The sequence below is a fragment of the Plasmodium relictum genome (genome assembly GCF_900005765.1).
Source record: "Plasmodium relictum strain SGS1 genome assembly, chromosome: 9".
NCBI lineage: Eukaryota > Apicomplexa > Aconoidasida > Haemosporida > Plasmodiidae > Plasmodium > Plasmodium relictum.
The window spans coordinates 1,083,316-1,103,547 of record NC_041687.1 but is presented as its reverse complement, the minus strand read 5'-3'; the positions used below and the strand labels follow the sequence as shown (position 1 = coordinate 1,103,547).

General features: G+C 18.5%; 6 protein-coding genes across 6 annotated transcripts; 1 reads left to right on the top strand and 5 right to left on the bottom strand.

The window, feature by feature from the left end:
• Positions 1-932: 932 nt before the first annotated feature.
• HSP70-3 (heat shock protein 70, putative) lies at positions 933-2,924 on the bottom strand (the record flags this gene model as incomplete). The annotated part of the gene is made up of 1 exon (XM_028676759.1): positions 933-2,924. The coding sequence occupies one exon, from the start codon at positions 2,922-2,924 to the stop codon at positions 933-935; it is 1,992 nt and encodes a 663-aa protein (XP_028533216.1).
• A 2,408-nt stretch (positions 2,925-5,332) lies between these two features.
• Positions 5,333-9,107, bottom strand: PRELSG_0931400 (conserved Plasmodium protein, unknown function; the record flags this gene model as incomplete). The annotated part of the gene is made up of 2 exons (XM_028676758.1): positions 5,333-8,655; positions 8,819-9,107. The coding sequence occupies 2 exons, from the start codon at positions 9,105-9,107 to the stop codon at positions 5,333-5,335; spliced, it is 3,612 nt and encodes a 1,203-aa protein (XP_028533215.1).
• Positions 9,108-9,971: 864 nt separating this feature from the next.
• PRELSG_0931300 (RNA (uracil-5-)methyltransferase, putative) lies at positions 9,972-12,367 on the bottom strand (the record flags this gene model as incomplete). Its single annotated transcript, XM_028676757.1, has 2 exons — positions 9,972-10,822; positions 10,939-12,367. The coding sequence occupies 2 exons, from the start codon at positions 12,365-12,367 to the stop codon at positions 9,972-9,974; spliced, it is 2,280 nt and encodes a 759-aa protein (XP_028533214.1).
• A 1,621-nt stretch (positions 12,368-13,988) lies between these two features.
• Positions 13,989-16,291, bottom strand: PRELSG_0931200 (conserved Plasmodium protein, unknown function; the record flags this gene model as incomplete). The annotated part of the gene is made up of 2 exons (XM_028676755.1): positions 13,989-15,716; positions 15,860-16,291. 2 exons carry the CDS (start codon positions 16,289-16,291, stop codon positions 13,989-13,991), a joined length of 2,160 nt encoding a protein of 719 aa, XP_028533213.1.
• Positions 16,292-16,784: 493 nt separating this feature from the next.
• On the top strand, positions 16,785-18,452 carry PRELSG_0931100 (conserved Plasmodium protein, unknown function; the record flags this gene model as incomplete). Its single annotated transcript, XM_028676754.1, has 1 exon — positions 16,785-18,452. One exon carries the CDS (start codon positions 16,785-16,787, stop codon positions 18,450-18,452), a length of 1,668 nt encoding a protein of 555 aa, XP_028533212.1.
• A 177-nt stretch (positions 18,453-18,629) lies between these two features.
• PRELSG_0931000 (conserved Plasmodium protein, unknown function) lies at positions 18,630-19,989 on the bottom strand (the record flags this gene model as incomplete). Its single annotated transcript, XM_028676753.1, has 2 exons — positions 18,630-19,148; positions 19,234-19,989. 2 exons carry the CDS (start codon positions 19,987-19,989, stop codon positions 18,630-18,632), a joined length of 1,275 nt encoding a protein of 424 aa, XP_028533211.1.
• Between the last annotated feature and the right edge of the window lie 243 nt (positions 19,990-20,232).

The following is a 20,232-nucleotide window of genomic DNA, read 5'->3' as shown; positions in this document are numbered from 1 at the left end:
TATATATTATGTATTAATAATGTTTGTTTTAATTTTAAATATGCAACTTTTTTATAGAAAAGCTTTTCTTAAAAAAAAAGTTAAATTTTATTAATACTTAAAAAAAAAAAACGTTTAACGCTAATTAGTACAGTTATTTTCTAATAAAATGAACTTAATAATTTTTAAAAAACACATTAGTTTTATGTACCATCTTTTCTGTTTATTTCAAGAATCTTGAATTTTATAAATTAAAAGGGAAAATAAAAAAAAAGTGTAAAGTAATAAAATGTTTTATATAAAAATGTATATATACATATATATATAAATAAAAAATAAAAAGTTTCGTTTGTTGTAAATATTTAAAAAAAAATATACATTTCTTTTTTTTAACAATAAGCATTATGCTTAATATTTTTGAAAGCAATAATTATATACAATTTTACATATAATTTATTTTGCAATATGCCTTAAAAAAATAAAATAAAATATATAATTAAAAATATATTGTTTTTTACTTTTTTTTTTTTTTTCCTATATATATATATAAATTTTAATTAAAATTTAATTAAACATTAATTTATAGCATTAAATCATTAATTCACAGAATTAAAAAATAATTTATAAGTTCTTTTTATAAATTAATTTCTTCTAATTTTTATGTAGATTCATTAATTTAATATAATTTATATTATATACAATATTTGCAAATATAAATATATATATATATATATATATTTTTTTTTTTTTTTTTACATTTTCATAATTGTTATATCTATCCTTAAAAATATAAATACAAACGTGCAAATTTTAAAATTTATCTTTTCAATTATATTGTACATACTATCTATTTTATTAGTTTTTTTTTTTTTTATATATATTTCCTTATATTTTTTATTTATAAAAACATATTTATAAAATTTCTATTTTTTTTTTTTTTTTTCGCTTTTTTATTATGCATTGTCTTTATTTTCTTCTGTCTTATTTTCATTTTTTGGTTGTTCCTGTTGTGAATTTTGATTTGCATTATTTTTATACATTTCTTGTGAAATAGCCCATGATTTTTCTTGTAATTGCTTAGTTGTCTCTTTAATTGCGTCTAGATCTTCAGAAGCTAATTTTTCTCTTAAAGTAGATATTTTTTGTCTCAAGTCATCTTTATCGGCATCTGAAATTTTATCTTTGAAATCATCTAGTTGCTTTTCAGAACTATATATTAAAGTTTCTGCTTCATTTTTTGCATCAGTTAAGTTTTTCTTTTGTTGATCTTTTTCTCTATTTAATTCAGCTTCTTGAACCATTCTTTCAATTTCTTCCTTACTTAAACCACCGCTACTTTGAATAGTGATTTGCTGTTTTTTATTAGTCATTTTATCAATAGCTGATATATTAATAATTGCATTAGCATCAACATCAAATGTAACTTCAATTTGAGGAACTCCCCTAGGAGCTGGTGGAATACCAACTAAATCAAAAGAACCTAACAACTTATTATCACAAGCCATTTCTCTTTCTCCTTGATATACTTTAATACTAACTTGCGTTTGATTATCAGCTGCTGTAGAAAATATTTGTGATTTTTTTGTTGGAATTGTTGTATTTCTGTTAATTAATTTAGTAAAAACACCTCCTAATGTTTCTATTCCTAAAGATAAAGGAATAACGTCTAATAATAACAAATCTTTTATTTCTCCCTTTAATACACCTCCTTGTATCGCTGCACCTAAAGCAACTGCTTCATCTGGATTGACACTTTTTGATGGATTAGTTTGAAAAATTTGTTTTACTGTTTCAGATACCTTTGGCATTCTTGTCATACCACCAACTAAAATTATTTCATTAATTTCATCTTTTTTTACATTTGCATCTTTAATACATTTTTCACATGGTTCTATAGTCCCTTTTAATAAATCATGACATAATTCTTCTAATTTAGCACGTGTTAATTTAATTTGCAAATGCTTTGGTCCTGTTTGATTAGCTGTTATAAATGGCAAATTAATCTCTGTTTGTGTTTTACTCGATAATTCTATTTTTGCTGTTTCTGCTGCTTCTCTTAATCTTTGTAGAGCTAATTTATCATTTTTTAAATCAATGTTTTCTTTTTTTTTGAATTCTGAAATGAAATATTCTAATATTCTTTGGTCAAAATCTTCTCCTCCTAATGAAGTATTACCATTAGTAGCTTTTACTTCAAAAACACCACCTAAAATCTCTAAAATAGAGATATCAAAAGTACCTCCTCCTAAATCATACACAGCAATAACTTTTCCATCACTTTTTTCTAAACCAAAAGCTAATGCAGCTGCTGTTGGCTCATTTATAATTCTTAAAACATCTAACCCTGCAATTTTTCCTGCATCTTTAGTTGCTTGTCTTTGTGAATCATTAAAATAAGCTGGAACTGTAATAACAGCTTGGTGTACTTTTCTTCCTAAGTAATTTTCAGCAGTTTCTTTCATTTTTTCTAAAACACATGCACCTATTTGACTTGGTGAGTATTTCTTTCCTTGTGCTTCTATCCATGCATCTCCATTTGGTGCTCTAACAATTTTGTATGGTAAATTTTTTTGTTCTTTTTTAGTTGCTTCTTCATCAAATTTTCTTCCTATGAACCTTTTTGTTGCATAAACGGTATTTTCTGGATTAGTTATTGCTTGTCTTTTTGCGACTATACCAACTAATCTTTGATTGTCATTTGTAAAAGCAACGACAGATGGAGTTGTTCTAAAACCTTCTGAATTTTCAATAACTTTACCTTGTTTTCCTTCCATTATTGCAACACAACTATTTGTTGTACCTAAATCGATACCTATTATATCTCCTGATGCTCTATTGTAATTTATTTTACTTGTACTTAAATAACGGCTTTTATCTTTTAACAAATTATTCTTTACACATTTTTCAAAAATTTTTACAATACCTTTTTTATTAAATGTCGCCATTTTTGCTATTCTCTAAAAAAGAAAATATGTACATATATATATAAACAATTTATAATCTAAATTTATTATAGAACTAATATATATTTATAAATATCTTTAAATATGCAAAATTTACAAACATTATATATTCAAAAATGAAAAAATTAATCTTCTCTTTTTAAAAGGAAATGAGTATTTGTAGTTAACTAATAAAAAAAAAAATTAAATAATTATAATAAATTTATATATATATGTATATTATGAAACCTTTTAAAATAAAAAAGAATATTTCATAATATTTCTTATCTATATTTTTGTATCAAAAAGAATTTATTTATTTATTTATTTATTTTTTTTTTTTTTTATATTAATCTTTTTGTTATATGCATTCAATACGTATTTTCATTTATATATTTTTATAAATTTAAAAAAAAAAATTTCTATATAATATATATATATATATATATATATCTTATTATATGTACTTTATTATTTCATATTATATTTTATTAATATACTTACATATAAATCCTTTTATAACAAGAATGTATAAAAATTAACTGAAATTAAGTTTATTTTGAAAAATGTTTCTTTATTGTAATTCTTTATTATTTTTACATAATATAAAATATATTTAATCTCTTTTTTTTTTTGGGGGTTTTATTGCATGTACATCTATATTAAAAAAAAATATATATATTTCTTTTATTCCTCTTTTGAATAAATTATGTAAATTTAAGCTTAAACCTTTTATTGTAAAAAAAAAAATTTTGTGAGATAAATTTGAGTTTTCAAAAAATATTTATACTTTTTAAAAAAAAAATAAAAGAAAAGAAAAAATAAGCTAAATGACACTGGTTTTTATTATTTTTTTATCTAATTACATAAATGAAAAAACTTTTTTTTCATGTAATACATTATATAAAGTAAAAATAAAAATAATATGGAATAAATATAATAACTGATTATAAAAAGATAAAATAAGAAAAAATTAAATTAAAAATAAATAAAAACAAATAAATTATACAGATTCAAAATTTTTATCTATATTAAAAATATATATTTTTTTTTTTTTTTACATTAAAAAAAAAAAAAAAAATAAATTGGGTGTATACAATTTACCTTAATTTAATCGCTATTATTATTTAAATTATTTAACATATATTTGATAATTTTTGAAAAAATGATAAATTTTTGATTAATACAACATCATAAAAAATTATATTTTTTTTTTTTAATCAATTTTTTTTGTATTTTACATTTTTTTCTAAATAAAAAAAAAAAAATCAGAATATCCATTATGAAAAGCAAAAAAATTGCAGCATGCAATTATTTATAGCACCATATATATGTACAAAAAAAAATAAAAAAAAATGTATCATAAAAAAAGATAAAGATGAACTGAGCATCATATATTTTAAAGAAAAAAAAAAATAAATAAAATAAAATAATAAAAATAAAAAAGTCTAAATAAATTCATAAATTGAAATTTTTTATACATAAAACAATGAAAATAAAAATGTTTAAATTCTAAATATTCTCACCCTCTTCTATATTTCCATAATTTCTTTTACAAGAGATATACTTATGTAAATTTTAATAATAAAAAACATATGCATATATAAAATAATTATCACTTAAAGATACATAATATTTTATTTTATTTTTCCAAATTAAATAGGTATATAAAATAATGTAGTATTGACTAAATTTCATAAAGTAATAGGAAACCCTTTTTCTAATTTTTCTTTTCTATGTATATGTAAATAACGCGTTGAATAGTATTTTTAATATTATGTTTAATTTAATTTAGAAGTAGTATAATTTTTGATATATTTTTTTTCTATTCCTTTTATTTTCATAAGATTAATAAACTTTATAAAAAAAGAATAATTAGCATACAAGTAGCAAAAGTTTCTTATAAAAATAAATTGATTTTTAAGATATTTTAATAAATATATTTATTTAATTTTGTTTTTTTTAAATTGTAAGATAAAAATGTTTTATAAAAGAATTGTCTACAAATTAAATGTTTTTAAATTAATGAGAACATTATATATATTTTTTATTTCTTTATATAATCATATTTAAATAATATGAAAAAAATAAAAAAGTGAAACACCAAAATAATTATTATATATATAGGTATTTAAAAAAAAAAAAAAAAAAAAGTAAAATTTTAAATGATATTTCTTTAATTTAATTAAAAAGAAATATTTTTATTAAAAAAAATTAGCAAATGTAAAAAAAGGGGGAAATGCAACATAAAAATTTGATATTGCACTTATCAAATAGCCAATAATATAATAAATTCAAATAGCAAATAATATAATGAATTAGCTTAATAAAAATCATTAACAAAAAAAATTTTTTTTTTTTTTAAACACAAACAAAAATAAAAAAATAAAATTGTTTATGATATGTTTTCCTCATATTGTATTTAAATGAACAAAAAAAGATTTACCTACTAATTCTAAGTTGATATTATTTTCCATTATTTTATTCATAATTTCATAAAATGTATCTATATAATCTTTTACTTTTTTTGTATTATTATTAAGAATTACTTCTTTTTCTAAAATAACTTTCATTTTTTTTGTTGTTTTAATTTTATATCTTTTGTTTATTAAATGCAAATGAGGTTTTTCAAAAGATACTCTATAAAGTTTAATAATTCCTCTTTTATTTTTTAATAAGGGAAAATTTGTATCACTTGTAACTTCTGACAAAATTAAGTAATGAACATTTTTTTCTTTATTATCTAATGAAAGAAGTAAAATAACTTTTATTATTTCATCGTCAATTGGAACAATCTCTTGATTTCCGTATTTAGATGTAGCAAGAACTACTTTACAGTAAATTATTGAATCGTAATAATAAGATAAGGGCATAAACTGTATTTCCTTTTTAAAAATATAAGAAACATAAAAATTAAAATTAATATTATTCTTATTTAAATCTTTGTATTTAGAATGTAATAGTACGTAAGCTTTGATACTTTCAAAAAAAGTATATTCGTCTCTATATTTTTTAATTAAAAAATTATTAAAGCAATTATGTTCTTCTTCATTTTCTAAGAATAGTTTCAAATGCTCTTTTTTTAAATCTTCTGAAATTGTTGATGTTGGTAGTTTGAATATTTCTTCCTTAAACTTTCCTAAATAAACAATTAAAATTTTTTGATCTAACTTTTTTTTTGAAAGATTTTCTCTAACATATTTTTTCATGCATTCATAATAATTCTCCATAAAGCAAGTTTTCAATTTTTTTAATTGTATATTTAAAGCTTCAAAGTAAGGATAAATAAACGATTCAATATGAAATCCTTTTGATTTTGTAACAAAATAATTATCCCCATAAAATGCTTCATAGAAAACGTTTCTTTTTTTTTTTGACTTTTTTTTTTTGTTAAATATTTCTAAAGCTTCTAATATATAATCAACATCCGGTACGGCATATAATAAATTTTCACTAATTTCTTTTATTAATTCTTCATAATTTAATGTATTGAATTTATTATATGATTTTCCTAAATTAAAATTTTTTTTTTCACATATATGAACTTCTTTTATATCTTTAGTATATTTCTGAACCTTTTTTTTATAATAATTATTATATAAATTTTTAAGAATTGGTATTCTCCATAGATGCTTTATGATTCCAATCCCACGTTTTGATGTATTATTTTTATATTTATTGCGACCCTTATTTTCTTCATAATCATTTTCATCACTATCATCGTCATCACCATCATCGTCATCATCATCATCATCTTCATTTTCACCTGAAATTTCTTTTTCACTTTCACTTTCACCTTCACCTTCTTTTTCATTTTCACCTTCATCTTTCTTTTCATTTTCATTTTCATTTTCGGTCTTTTTTTCAGTTTCACCTCCCTCTTTCTTTTCATTTTCATTTTCATTTTCGATCTTTTTTTCAGTTTCACCTCCCTCTTTCTTTTCATTTTCATTTTCATTTTCGATCTTTTTTTCAGTTTCACCTTCCTCTTTCTTTTCATTTTCATTTTCATTTTCGGTATTTTTTTCAGTTTCACCTTCCTCTTTCTTTTCATTTTCATTTTCGGTCTTTTTTTCAGTTTCACCTCCCTCTTTCTTTTCATTTTCATTTTCATTTTCAGTCTTTTTTTCAGTTTCACCTTCCTCTTTCTTTGCATTTTCATTTTCATTTTCATTTTCGGTCTTTTTTTCAGTTTCACCTTCCTCTTTTTTTTCATTATCATTTTCATTTTCATTTTCGATCTTTTTTTCAGTTTCACCTTCCTCTTTCTTTTCATTTTCATTTTCGGTCTTTTTTTCAGTTTCATTCTCATCTTTTTTTTTATTTTTGTTTTCATCTTCGTTTTCATTTTCACTAGAATCCTTTTCATCAGTTTTTAATTTATTTTTGGCTATTTCATCGTATTTATCATATATACTATGTACATCGAATTTTTTTTCGAATGAATATATATATTTATTAAAATTAAAAATGATACTATTAAGCAAGTTTCTTAAACTAAGTACGTGTCTTTTTATAGTGGGTTTAAAAAGAAAATCATCTTTAACTGTATTAATATTCTCCTCCATCGTATTAGTATATTTTTGTATTTTTGTATTTAAGTCACTATATGAAATATTGTCTTTATCATATATTAACTCTTTTTCTTTTATCCAACAATTATCATTTTCTTTATCTAAAAAAAATATTTCATTCATAATATTTTCTATTTTTTTTTTGTCTATATGTTTAAAATCATTTTTTTCGTTGATATTAGACTTTAATATCTTTTCATATTTATTAGATTCAATATAATTTAAATGATCAAAATTGTAATTATCTACTGATTTAGTGTTTATTTCACATGAACATTGTTTTGGGGTTTTCATAATATTACTAAACTTAAAATTATTGTATTCTTCATTGTATAAAAGAATAATTTTAACATCTTTGGAGTATTTATTATTCAGAAAGTGCATAATAGACATAATAGTTTTGCTTGTATCTTGAAAAGTTAAATATTTACTCATATTAATGAAGGATATATTATTTTTTTTAAGTTTTTCTTTTGAAATATTAATAACTTTATTAAGTTCCTCCAAGTTAAAATCTGCATGTAGCTTCAAATTATTTATATTTTTAGCATAATTAGCATTTTCTTCATTTACCCATTCATGATATTCTTTAACCTTTTTATCTATGAACTTACTAATTTTTTTATTAGTTTTATTCATATCTGAAATCATATAATAAATACTTAAAATAATCTTTCTATGCAGTTTTGATAACATTTTAGCATTCCTATTTATATCACCTTCAATTTTTTTTTGATATTTTTTTGTTTTTCTATACCTATGCACATATTCAATCAGTGCATCCTTAACTACTTTATTTAATTCTTTTCCATATTCTACCAGCATTTCATAGAGGCTTAAATTTTTGTTTTCATGTTTAAAATTATAAGAAATTTCTTCAAAATATTTAACTATTGAACTTGTATTATTGTATTTTTTACTCATAACTTTATTTATTCCACTTTTAGAATTTTTTATTTTATCAAATGTAGTTTTAATATTGTTATTTAATTCGTCATTTTTATTTAGTAATTTTATAATCTCAAAGATGTAATATTTTATTTCATTTACTTCTTTGTAGAATTTTGATTGAAATTTACTACTAATTTTACTAGTTATTTGAGCTATATTGTGCTTATTTAATTTTTTACATCTATCATTATTTATAACTTCATTTAAACCTAAAAAAAAAAAAAAAAAAAAGTGAAATCGTTGGTAAAATAATCGTCATTTCGTAATTTCATATGCATAAACCTAAGTAACGAAAATTGTATATTATATATATAACTCATAAAATCAATACAATCTTAATTGTTCAATTAAATAATAAAAAAAAAAAATTACAGTATTCTTTAAATGACTCATATGAAAAATCATAATTAGATTTATTAAAAAGAAATTTTTTAAATTCTAAATTTTTTGTGTCATTATTTTGTTCTTCAATTTTGAAATCATCAAAATTGTCCTTGAATATTTTTTCAAAAATATCCATTACATCATTTATATTAAATTTATAATTTAAAGCATCTATAAGACTCTTATTTAAAAATTTATCTGAGTTATTTACTGATGTATCCTCAGAATTGCAAAAAAAAAAGAAAACATACAATATAAGAATTCTTAATATTTTCATTTTATTAAAAAATGTAGAAAAGAAATATAAGACAAAAATACATAGTTGTAAGTTATTAAATTCATAAAATTTTAATTTTAATTACTTTTTTTTTTATTTTAAAAAATATTAAACAAATTCATACTTGAAAAACATACATAAAACTAAATAATTTTTAAGATTTGAAATTATTTATATCTAAAAAGTTTATTACTCTAAAAAAACATTTAAAAAAAATCACTATAAATACTTAATATTAATTTTTTTTTTTTTTTTTGGCCTTTTATTCATTGCCTAGATGTTTATTATGTAATATGTTATACAAATAAAAAATGAATATATATATATATGTATATGCAAACATATTAAAATTAAAATTGTGTTAAAATTTTGAATTTGATGAACAAACATTTTTTTTTATTGATGCATTATTTGAACAATATTAAAAAAAAAAAAAAAAAAAAAATAAAAAAAAAAAAATTTTTATTAATTTTTAAAAAAAAAAAAAAAAAAAAAAAAAAAAAATTTCTATTGATTTGTGAAAAAAAAAAAAAAAATAAAAAAAAATATAAATGTGTCAAGAAAAAAAAAAAAATAAATGACCAAGCATAATATTTAATAAAATTTCTACAATATTTCTATTTATAAAATAAATTTTAAACAAAAAATTTATATGAATGTTTTTAAAAAGATGAATATTTAAATATTTTTTACAATTATTTTTTTGTTTTTATTTTTTATATTTTTTTTTTTTTAATTTTTTTTTAAATTATTACTTAAAATAAACTTTCATAAAAAAATATTGTTTACGAAAACAGTAAAAATTTTAATGATTATAAGTTAAAGCTTAATAATTTTTTGTTTTTTACAATATTACAACTATTTTTACATTTTTATAATATTTGTGATACATTCAACATGGAATGTATGAGGAAACATATCAACAAAAGCCAAATTTTTAATTTTTAAATTTTCATTTTGAAATAAGATATTTGTTACATTATTTATTAAAGTTATAGGGTTACATGAAACATAAATTATTTGATTTATAAAATGGTGTGCACTTAAAATATTAATAACACTATTAGCCAAGCCACTCCTAGGAGGGTCTACTATGACTATTATATTGGAATCGTCTTCTTTCACATTCTTAATTTCATTTGCAAACAATTCTTCAACTCTTCCTTGAATAAATTTATAATTTTTAATTTTATTTATTTCTGCATTTTTATTCGCACAAATAATACTACCTTCACATATATCTATACCAATAATATTTACTTCTTCTTTTATTTCATTAGAAGCACAAATGCTAATAGTACCTGTTCCACAACATAAATCAAATATGTAATTTTTTTTTTTTTTATTTATATTTATATAATCAATAACTTTTTTATATAATAATTCGCAGCTAGAGTGATTCACTTGAAAAAAACAAGATGGTGTTAATAAAAAACGATTATTTAAAATAATTTCCTCTAAATATTCTTCCCCCCACAAATGTTCATTTAATGACTGATCAGTAGAATCATTTGAATTATCATGTTCTTGTAAATATAAAGAAACTACTTTAAAATCACAAAAACTCATGAATTGTTCATCTTTTTTTTTAGTTAATCTATTTATTAATAATTTCTTTATTTCTTTTTTTTTTTTTTGATCTAATGTATAAGTCTGGACCGTAATCATCAACTCTTTCTTGCTATTTAAACGTACTATAAGTAATCTCCATATACCTAGAAATAAAAAAAAAATATACATATATATTTTAATATTTATAACTTTTTGTTATATAGAAATATTTAAATATTATTTATTATTTTTTTTTTTTTTTTATAGTTATTTCTCTCACCTGTCTTATAAACTCTATCAAAAACTGGATAATTTGAATCTTTTATGATATTTTTCATTTCATGAACAACTTTTTTCATACAAGGATGAATATGAATACAATCATCAACACCATTAACAACAGGATTTAAATAGTATGACTGCTTTTGCTTTTTATTTCTAAGTCTAGTACTTTGTGATTCATTGATTGGAGATGCATTATTACTTATGTTATTTTCACTAAAATTACAACTATTATCCTCATTTGCATTTTTATCTATATTGTTCTCATTTAAATCTGTTTTCATTTTTCCAACAACAAAACCTATTTCTATATTATTGTTTTCGTCGTGAGCTATAGTAAATTCACACTTATTTCTATAGCCATTTGTTCCTTTTTCATTAGGATATAATGGTTTATCTATTTCAAATTCATAATACTTCATTTTTTCATCAATTGTTATTTCTCTATTTTTATTATTATTTGATTTTATATTACTCAATATAGTTTTATTAAAGCAACTATCACTGCTTGTCTCATTTTTTTTATTTTTTTTTTCTAAATTATCATTATTATCAATAATATTTTTATTATAACTCATATTCATTTCTTCATCAAGCAGACCTGTTTCAATTTCTCCAAATAATAAGTTCTGTTTCATAAATTTACTCTTTAAATTATTTAAAATTTGATCTTTACATTTTTTTAAAAATTTATGTTTTATGTTAATTTGGTCTTCATATGAATATTTATAAAAAGGAGTTACATAATTTTCAACACTTTTACTTTTTTGTGCTTTGTTTATTTTTATAATACTCTGTAAATCTAATAATTCTTTTTCATCTTCCCTTTTATCATTTTCATGAAGGTTTTCAATTTTTAATTTCTTTGTTTCATTCATATAATCAATATTTTCATTGAATTTTCTTTTCTGCGAATATTTTGATGATTTATTTATTTTAATAATTGACATGCTGTCATTCTTATGAAAATGCTTATTTTCTATCATTTTTTCAAATATTTTTAAATCTTCAAAGCTTTTAAATCTGATATATGCAAATGGTTTATTTTTAGGAATAAATGTATCGTAAAATGGGGCCTTTATATTATTTCTCAACCATTTGTTTAAACCTTTTTTATCCATATATTTTAAAGAATAACTGAAAATGCTTAAAACATTATTCTTTATCAATTTTGTACTAGAATATTCTTCTTTTAATTTTTTAGCATAATTATTTAATGATAAATAAACATTATTATTTTTTGTTGTGCTTTTTGAAGCCATTTCAATAATTACTTTTTTATCATTGGAATTCATTATTTTTAAAAATATTAGTTCTTTTAATGTGCAGAAAGATTTACTCTTTATTTTACGTATGCGGTATGAACAAAAAATTTTTTTGTGAAAAAAAACAAAAGAAAATATATAAAAAAATAATAATTTATTCATCCAAAATTAAAAACAAATTTGTATTGATATTTAAATATATATATGAAAGAAAATTTTACATTAATAAAATTAATACAAATATACCTTAATCTTTCTCTTTTTTCAAACAATATATCTCACATGCATAAAAAAAAAAAAAAAAAAAAAAAAAATAAAAATTATAAAAAATATTAAAATAAAAAAAAAAAAAAGAAAAAAGAAAAAATATAATAAAATAGATCCCTGCTCTAGTATTCTGATAATTCTCATAAATATGTATACAAATAATGTACAAATTATTTTATTTTTTTTTTTTTTTTTACTAATGCACTAAATATTCTTTATTAAAACATTTATATAGTTGTAAATTTTTTCAAGTCCATATGCAAAAAGTTGGAATATAACAGTTACAGTAAATTTTTTAAATATTTTTTTTTTCTAAATTTTTAACGAGATATTTCTTTATTTTCTTTAAGACATACTCTTTTGATTATTTTATATTTTTTTTATTTTCTAATACCTCTAAGGAATGAAAAAATAATAGCAATTAAAATAACCTTTATTTTAAGAAAAAAAAATATAATAATAAAATAAAAAAAATAAAAATACAAATGTATTTCATTTATATTTTTATCATTAATTGAAACATTAAAATTATATAAAAAAAAAAGAAAAAAACAATTATCAGCACATTAACTTTATTGTACTTCTAATAAGACATTTTTAAAAATTTAAAATTTCATAATTCATTAAATATAAAACTTATATAAAAATTTTGAGAAATTTCAAATGATTATATTAAAATTTATTCTTACAATGACTTATTTAATATTTATTTAAATTAAAAAATTAGTTCATTACACCTTCATATTTTTATTAAAAAAAGTAGCAAATATTTTTACAACTAAAAAAAAAAGTTTTTTCATATATAATCATAAAATAATTTCTTCGAAATAATAATGTATTATTCATAGTTGTGAAATAAAAATATAAGGAATATTATTTTCCCTTATTTCTACCAAACAATTATATAAATACTATAAAAATTTTATTTCTATAACATATTGCTATATTCTTTGTTAATCTGATCATTTAACAATTTTTGGTCAATAATTATCTTAATAAAATAATAGATATCATGCACTAAATTGAAATCCATTGATCTATTATATTTTTTATTTACAAAAAGATTTGTATATTTTATGAAAATTTTCTTGTAAAATTACATTTGTATCTTAAACAAAACAATAAATGTGAATAAAAGAATATATAAATATATATAAATGAACTTTAATTTTTTTTTAATATTGTCTATAATGATACAACTTCATTGATCTATCTTTTACTTCATAGTAAGTAAACTATATTTAATAATGTATTTATTTTTTTTTTTCTTTATTTTAATAATTGATTTTTTCTCATATACATTTAATAGAGTAATTTTTAATATCACTGTAATTATTTTTCTGATTTAAATATATATATATATATATAAAATATTAAATACTTTAATTTACATAATAATTAAATATCTGCTAAGATTATATTTTTGATTAAATTTTTTTTTTTTTTTATGTATATTCATTTCTAGTTTTTCTTAGATTATTCATGCTATTACAGTTCTATGAATCCATCATAGGCATTAAAATGAGATTTCAGCTTTTTTTCTCTTTTTTATTTCTCTACTTTCAGAATTATTTCTCTTATATTTTTTACCTTTTTTTTGTTTTTCTTTTTTGCTCTTTATGCATTTCTCATAAGAGCTACTACTTTCACTATAAAAAGTCCTAAGAGAACTAGAGGTTGAATATCTATTTTCCTTTCTTTTATTAACACTAATGTTTTGATTTTTTTTATCCATATATTTTTTTTTATATTTTTGAACATTTATAAAATGTTCACTTTCTTTTTCACTTATTTCATTTTCGCTTTTACTTTCACTTTCTCTTTTACTCATACTTTCACTTCTACTTTCATTTTCACTGTTTAAGGTTTTCCTAGATGCACTTCTTTTTTTATATGTTTTATTATTTTTTATCTTATTTTTATAATATCTTTCACTTCTAAATTTTTTATACTGACTCTTTTCTCTATTTATTTTTTTGTCCTTATTTTTTTCATCATAAATTTTTTCATTTTTATTTTTACTATGATTATATTTTTCATTAGGTATGATAATTTTTTCTCCTTTATATTTACTATTTTTACATGTTATTTCAATGCTATAATTTGGATTTTTTTTAAAAGTTGAATCATGATCATTACTTTGTATAGGCTGATAAGTTATGTAAATTTTTCTTCCATATAAAAAACATTCATTATTTTGCATAATTTTCGAAGAAGTTTCTTTGTCGTAAACTTCTATTAATGCTTCTTTTAAAAATCTAGGTTTTTTTGAATTATTAAAATAATTCTTAGAATGCACATTATACATTTGTATTTTTTTTATTTGACCACAGTTTTTAAAAAAATCCAAGATATCGTTTTCATTGCATTTGTAATATATATTAGAAACTTTTAATTTTAAAAAATTTTTACATTTTAAGGGATTTTCAATTTCTTCATTTATAATTTTCATTTTTTTATTTATTTCACTTTTTTTTTTATCTAAATATGATAAAACTTTTTCAATATTTATGTTTATTTTATACGTTCTCTTGGATACCCCTAGACTAATCATATCATTATTTGAAATTTTATATTTTTTGTGAATTTCGCAAACATTATCGTTTAATTTTGTTTTAGATTTAGAACCAACATCTATTAGATAAACATGATAATCTTTACAAATATATAATACACAATGAAATCTTGAAATAGACGGATTCAAACAAATAATATCATTTTTTTCATTTTTACCAAATGATATAAATTCCTTTTTTTCGAAGCAATATTTTTTTGTTTTTTCCTCAACTGAATAGCAATTACTTGTATAATTTATATTTCCTGAAAGCTCTTTTTTGGTTTTTTCAATTAGTTTATCATTATATATAACACTACTATCAATTAATTTTTTTTCTAAATATGTTTCTTCAATAAATATGTCTGCTAGTAAATTTTCATCTGTTTGCATATTACAATTAGTTAAAAGCCATGTATAAATTTCATTATTTTTTAATAAATCATTTCGTATATTCATATAAATTCTACCTAAATTATTTTGCCCTTTATTTTCATAAACACCAAAAAATAAAAAATCTTTTATCATCTTCTTATTTTTCATTCTTTCTATTTCTTCAGTATTTACCTTATAAATGATTTCACGTTTACCTGTCTCTTTTAAATTTTCTCTCATTTTTTCGTATCTTCTAAATTTATCTCTTTGTATCATATCCATCCATATCAACTTATTCTTTGACCAATTGGGATTCTACAAATAACAAAAAAAGAAAAAAAAAAATTACAATAAAAATGGAAAATATCACAAAAAATAGACAAAATTAAAAGAATGAAATTGCTATTGAAAAAAAAAAAAAAAAAAATATATTCTTAGTAAATTTATTTATAATCTACCTCATTAAAATATACAGATATCTCAATTAAATCAGGTATAGTTAATTTATTTATAATATCAATAATATTCTCAAATTCTTTTCTCTTTAAATCTGTCATTTCATTTTCACAATAATAAATTACATTTTCATTTTGAAATAATTCAATTGCCTTTTTTTCATTTATTATATTTAAAGGATCACTTTCACAAGTGTTACAATTTGTATTTTTCAGAAAATTAGTTTCAACATCTTTTAGATTATCAAATTGATTTCTTAAAAAAAAATAGCAGTGATAAGGAGAAATAAAACTAAAATCATTAAATAGTATTTCACATATGAAATAAAAATTTAAATAATTATATGGGCCACTAAAAATATCAATTGATGTAAATATACATTCTTCTTTATATTCATTATCTTCAGGTAAATTACTTTCGACTACTTTATTCATTTTTTTTTATAATTAATTTTTTTAATTCATAGTTCTCTAATATAGCCATATCTCTTATTTTTTTTTTTTTTTTAAATAAACCATCTAGGATTTTTTGCAAATATATAAATAAAATTTTATTTTTTCTATTTTTTTTTTTTTTTTAAATTAATAAAGTAAAAAATTATAAATTCCGAAAATTATTTTTGTAGATATAAAAATATATTCGAATTTATTTTTATTTTTATTCTATTTTTTTTTTTTTTTTTTATAATTATTAAAACAAAACAGTAGTTTTTAAGAATTATTTATTTGTATATTTATAAATTAAAAACATATATATATTTATATTTTTAATTAGTTTAAAAATATGGATTAAAATTAATATTCATTAAAACAATATGACAAAATTTTATTATAATTATCATAATAAGATTTAACTTCTATTACTTAAATCATATTTTTTTAATTTTAAGTTACCATTTCTTTAATTAAAAATAAATATTTGTTTTGAATGATTAATTTAACAAAATCGTTATATTTTTTGTTACAAAATGAAAGAAAAATAAATGTGCATCGATTGAAAATTCCAGAAATAATTAAATTGCTAAATAAAAATAAAGAAGTAAAGAAAGATGATTTGGATAATATAAATATACAAATAATTAATAATATAAGTCATATAGATCCACAAAAAATTATAAGAAATATATGCAATAATGTAAGGATAAAGGAAGATTTGAAATCTTTGAAAAAAAAAATTTACTTCAATCATTTATTACTTCGGACAATAGTAAATAATAAGAATTTACAAATATATGAATTTAAAGAATATAAAAATAACAAATTAAATGAAAGTTTAATAAAAACTCAAGAAAATGTTAGAAAAATATACGGGAGAAGTAAAAGAAATCTAAACAAGAAAATCCCAATTAACACAAGTTATGAAAAAAAAGAACTAGAATCAAAATCAAATTTAGATATTGACAATTCTTATGAACTCAGTAATAAAAATTTTAAAATATTTGATTTAACAATTAATTACAATAGTTTTATATTAGAAAACATTTTAAAGAATATTTGTTTATACATATATAATTTTAAAATGTTAAATAATTTGAATCAAGAAGAAAAAGGTGGTTACGAAATGATATCTGTTTTATTAATATCAAATATTTTTCATAATTTTTTTCAATTAAAATATGGTTACAAATATATTGTACATTTTTTAAATGGATTAAGTTTATATAAAATTAAAAAAAAAGTAAACATTAGCAACCTGAACTTTAAATTAATAAACGATTATTTAATGAATATTAAAGAAAACAACATTTTTGAAAAAGAACGCGATATTTCTTTTGTTATACACTATCTAAGTAATTATGAAAAAGAGGACTATCATATATATAATAAAAGGGGTAATGTAGAAGAATATGATTATATACACAAATTTGAAGAAGAAAGTAAAAAAACTACTTATATCGTTGATACTAAAGAAAATATTTTATTGTCATACAATATAAGTGAATCATTTTTAAATTATTTTTTAAATATAATATTAAATAAATATAATGTTGAAAAAATGAGTTTTAGTAACTATTGTTTACTAATTCACTTATATAGTATGTCAAATCACTTCGTGACTGATTTCTTTACATATTTCCCAGTTCTATTTTTGAAAAATAAAATGTATAAAGATATTAGTACATTAATTATTTTATTAAATTCTTGTATTTTTTTTTTGAAAGGCAAATCGTTTTTAACTAATTTTAATTCTTTTTATATTCATATAAATTCTGATAGAGATAACAAATTGATTGGAGAAAAGAGTACTATGAATATTTTACAGGAAAAAATATATTCATTAATTGAACAGATAATAAATTATTTATTACTAAATAAAGAAATAATGAATAATAATCATCTGCTACAAGTGTTAGAAATATTTTCTTATATAAAATATAACAAAAAATTGTTTTCATATATTTTCAATCAAATAAATAATAGTTTATGCTTATTAAACAAATATCAAATATTTTATTTCCTCAACTCTTTATCAAATTATGATATAATTTATAATGAGACGAAAAATATTATATATGCTCAAACTGTTAAAGATATAGATCAGTATTCTAATTATGAAATAAACCAGTTAGAGAAACATTTACAAATTAAATATTGAATGTATGATACAAATTATAAAAAAAACAATATATATTTTTTTAAATTCTTGAATTGATTTATTTAAAATATTGTTTATATATATAATTCATTTAAAGCAAATTAAAAATGTATACATAAGCACATTACATATAAGATATATAAAATAATATTAAAAAATATGTAATTTTTTTTTTTTCTATTTTTTTTCTTTAAAACGATAATTTGGCTTCGTAACAAAAATTTTTATTAATTTAAAAAAATATATTTTTTCATTTTTTGCATTTGACATTCTTCTTTCTGAAATTTTTTCATTTTCACAATTATATTTAGTTTGTTCATGAATATATTTATCTTTATTATTACTATTAATATTATTACTACTGACATTACTATTATTGATATTATTTCTATTAATATGACTACTACTGATGTTATTACTATTAATATGATTACCGCTAATGTTATTACAACTTATAGTATTACTATTAATATAACTATTATTGTTAGTATTATAGCTAAATGGATTTAAGTTGTTTTCAGGACAAACAAAAATATTTCTTTTTTTTTCACTAGAAAAAATGTTTTTCTTATTTTCGTTTAAAATTTTTTTTAAAAAAATATTAAAACTTTGTAAATTATATATATTTACACTATTATCTACAACTAAATAATATGGAAAAGGTATGACGCTTTCAAACATATTTTTAATATCATCCTATAAAAAAAAATATATATTTTTTTAAAATTTCTTTATTATAATTATTATTATTTCTTTATATATATAAATTTTTTTATTTTACTTTATTTATGAAATTAAGAATATTTATAAATTGTTCTTTATTATCTACAAATAAGTAAAAAGGGGAATTGTCTAGCATAATAGTATATATACTTAAAAAAATATTGTAAAGATATTTTTCATCATAAACTTTTTTTTGTTTAATTAAATAGAAATAAGTATTCTTTATTAATTCATCATTTATTATGTTGCTTAAATTTTTAATATGTCCAATTAATATTTTTAGATTTGGAAAAATTCGAATATCATTTAGATTAATTTTATATGATATAATACTATAATAAAAGTGTATAAATGCATCATAATAATTATTTGAAAATAAAATATTATAATCATTTAAGTCATATAAACATATTTTAGATAAATAAACTGGATTTATATTAAAGTATAAATTACTAGTTTTATATATGTTTTTTAAATTTTCCTCTGAATCATTTATATATATATTATTAGTTTCAACATAATTTTCTGTTTTAATTTTTTCTTTATTTATTTTATAAGAATATATATTTTTTATATTGTAATAATTTTCATAATTTAATATGTCTTTGTTTTGTTTTAAATCACTTAAATTATCAAAATACCAATCATATATATTTGGAAAATATGTTTTTTTTCTTTTATAAAACTTTAAAGAAGTAAACAATAATCCTGGTTTCTTAATATAAACAAAATATGTACCTTTTGATTTTTGATAATAATATTCTCTAATATAATAATTAAATAATTTTTTTATTTCATTATAATTTGCAAGCATTTTTTCATTTATGAGCATAAATCATATTCTTCTATTCTTTTAATTTTTTTTTTTTTTTTTTTTGTTGTTATTTACTTTTGGCTTCATATATGAAAAAATGTTAATAAAAATATTAATATTTGGGATCATACAAATTTTCCTTTTTTATAATTTTTCATTTTTACTCTCGTTTATTTATTGTATTTTAAGATTTAAAAATTATAAGACCGTTACTTTAAAAAAAAAATAAATAAGAACAAATAA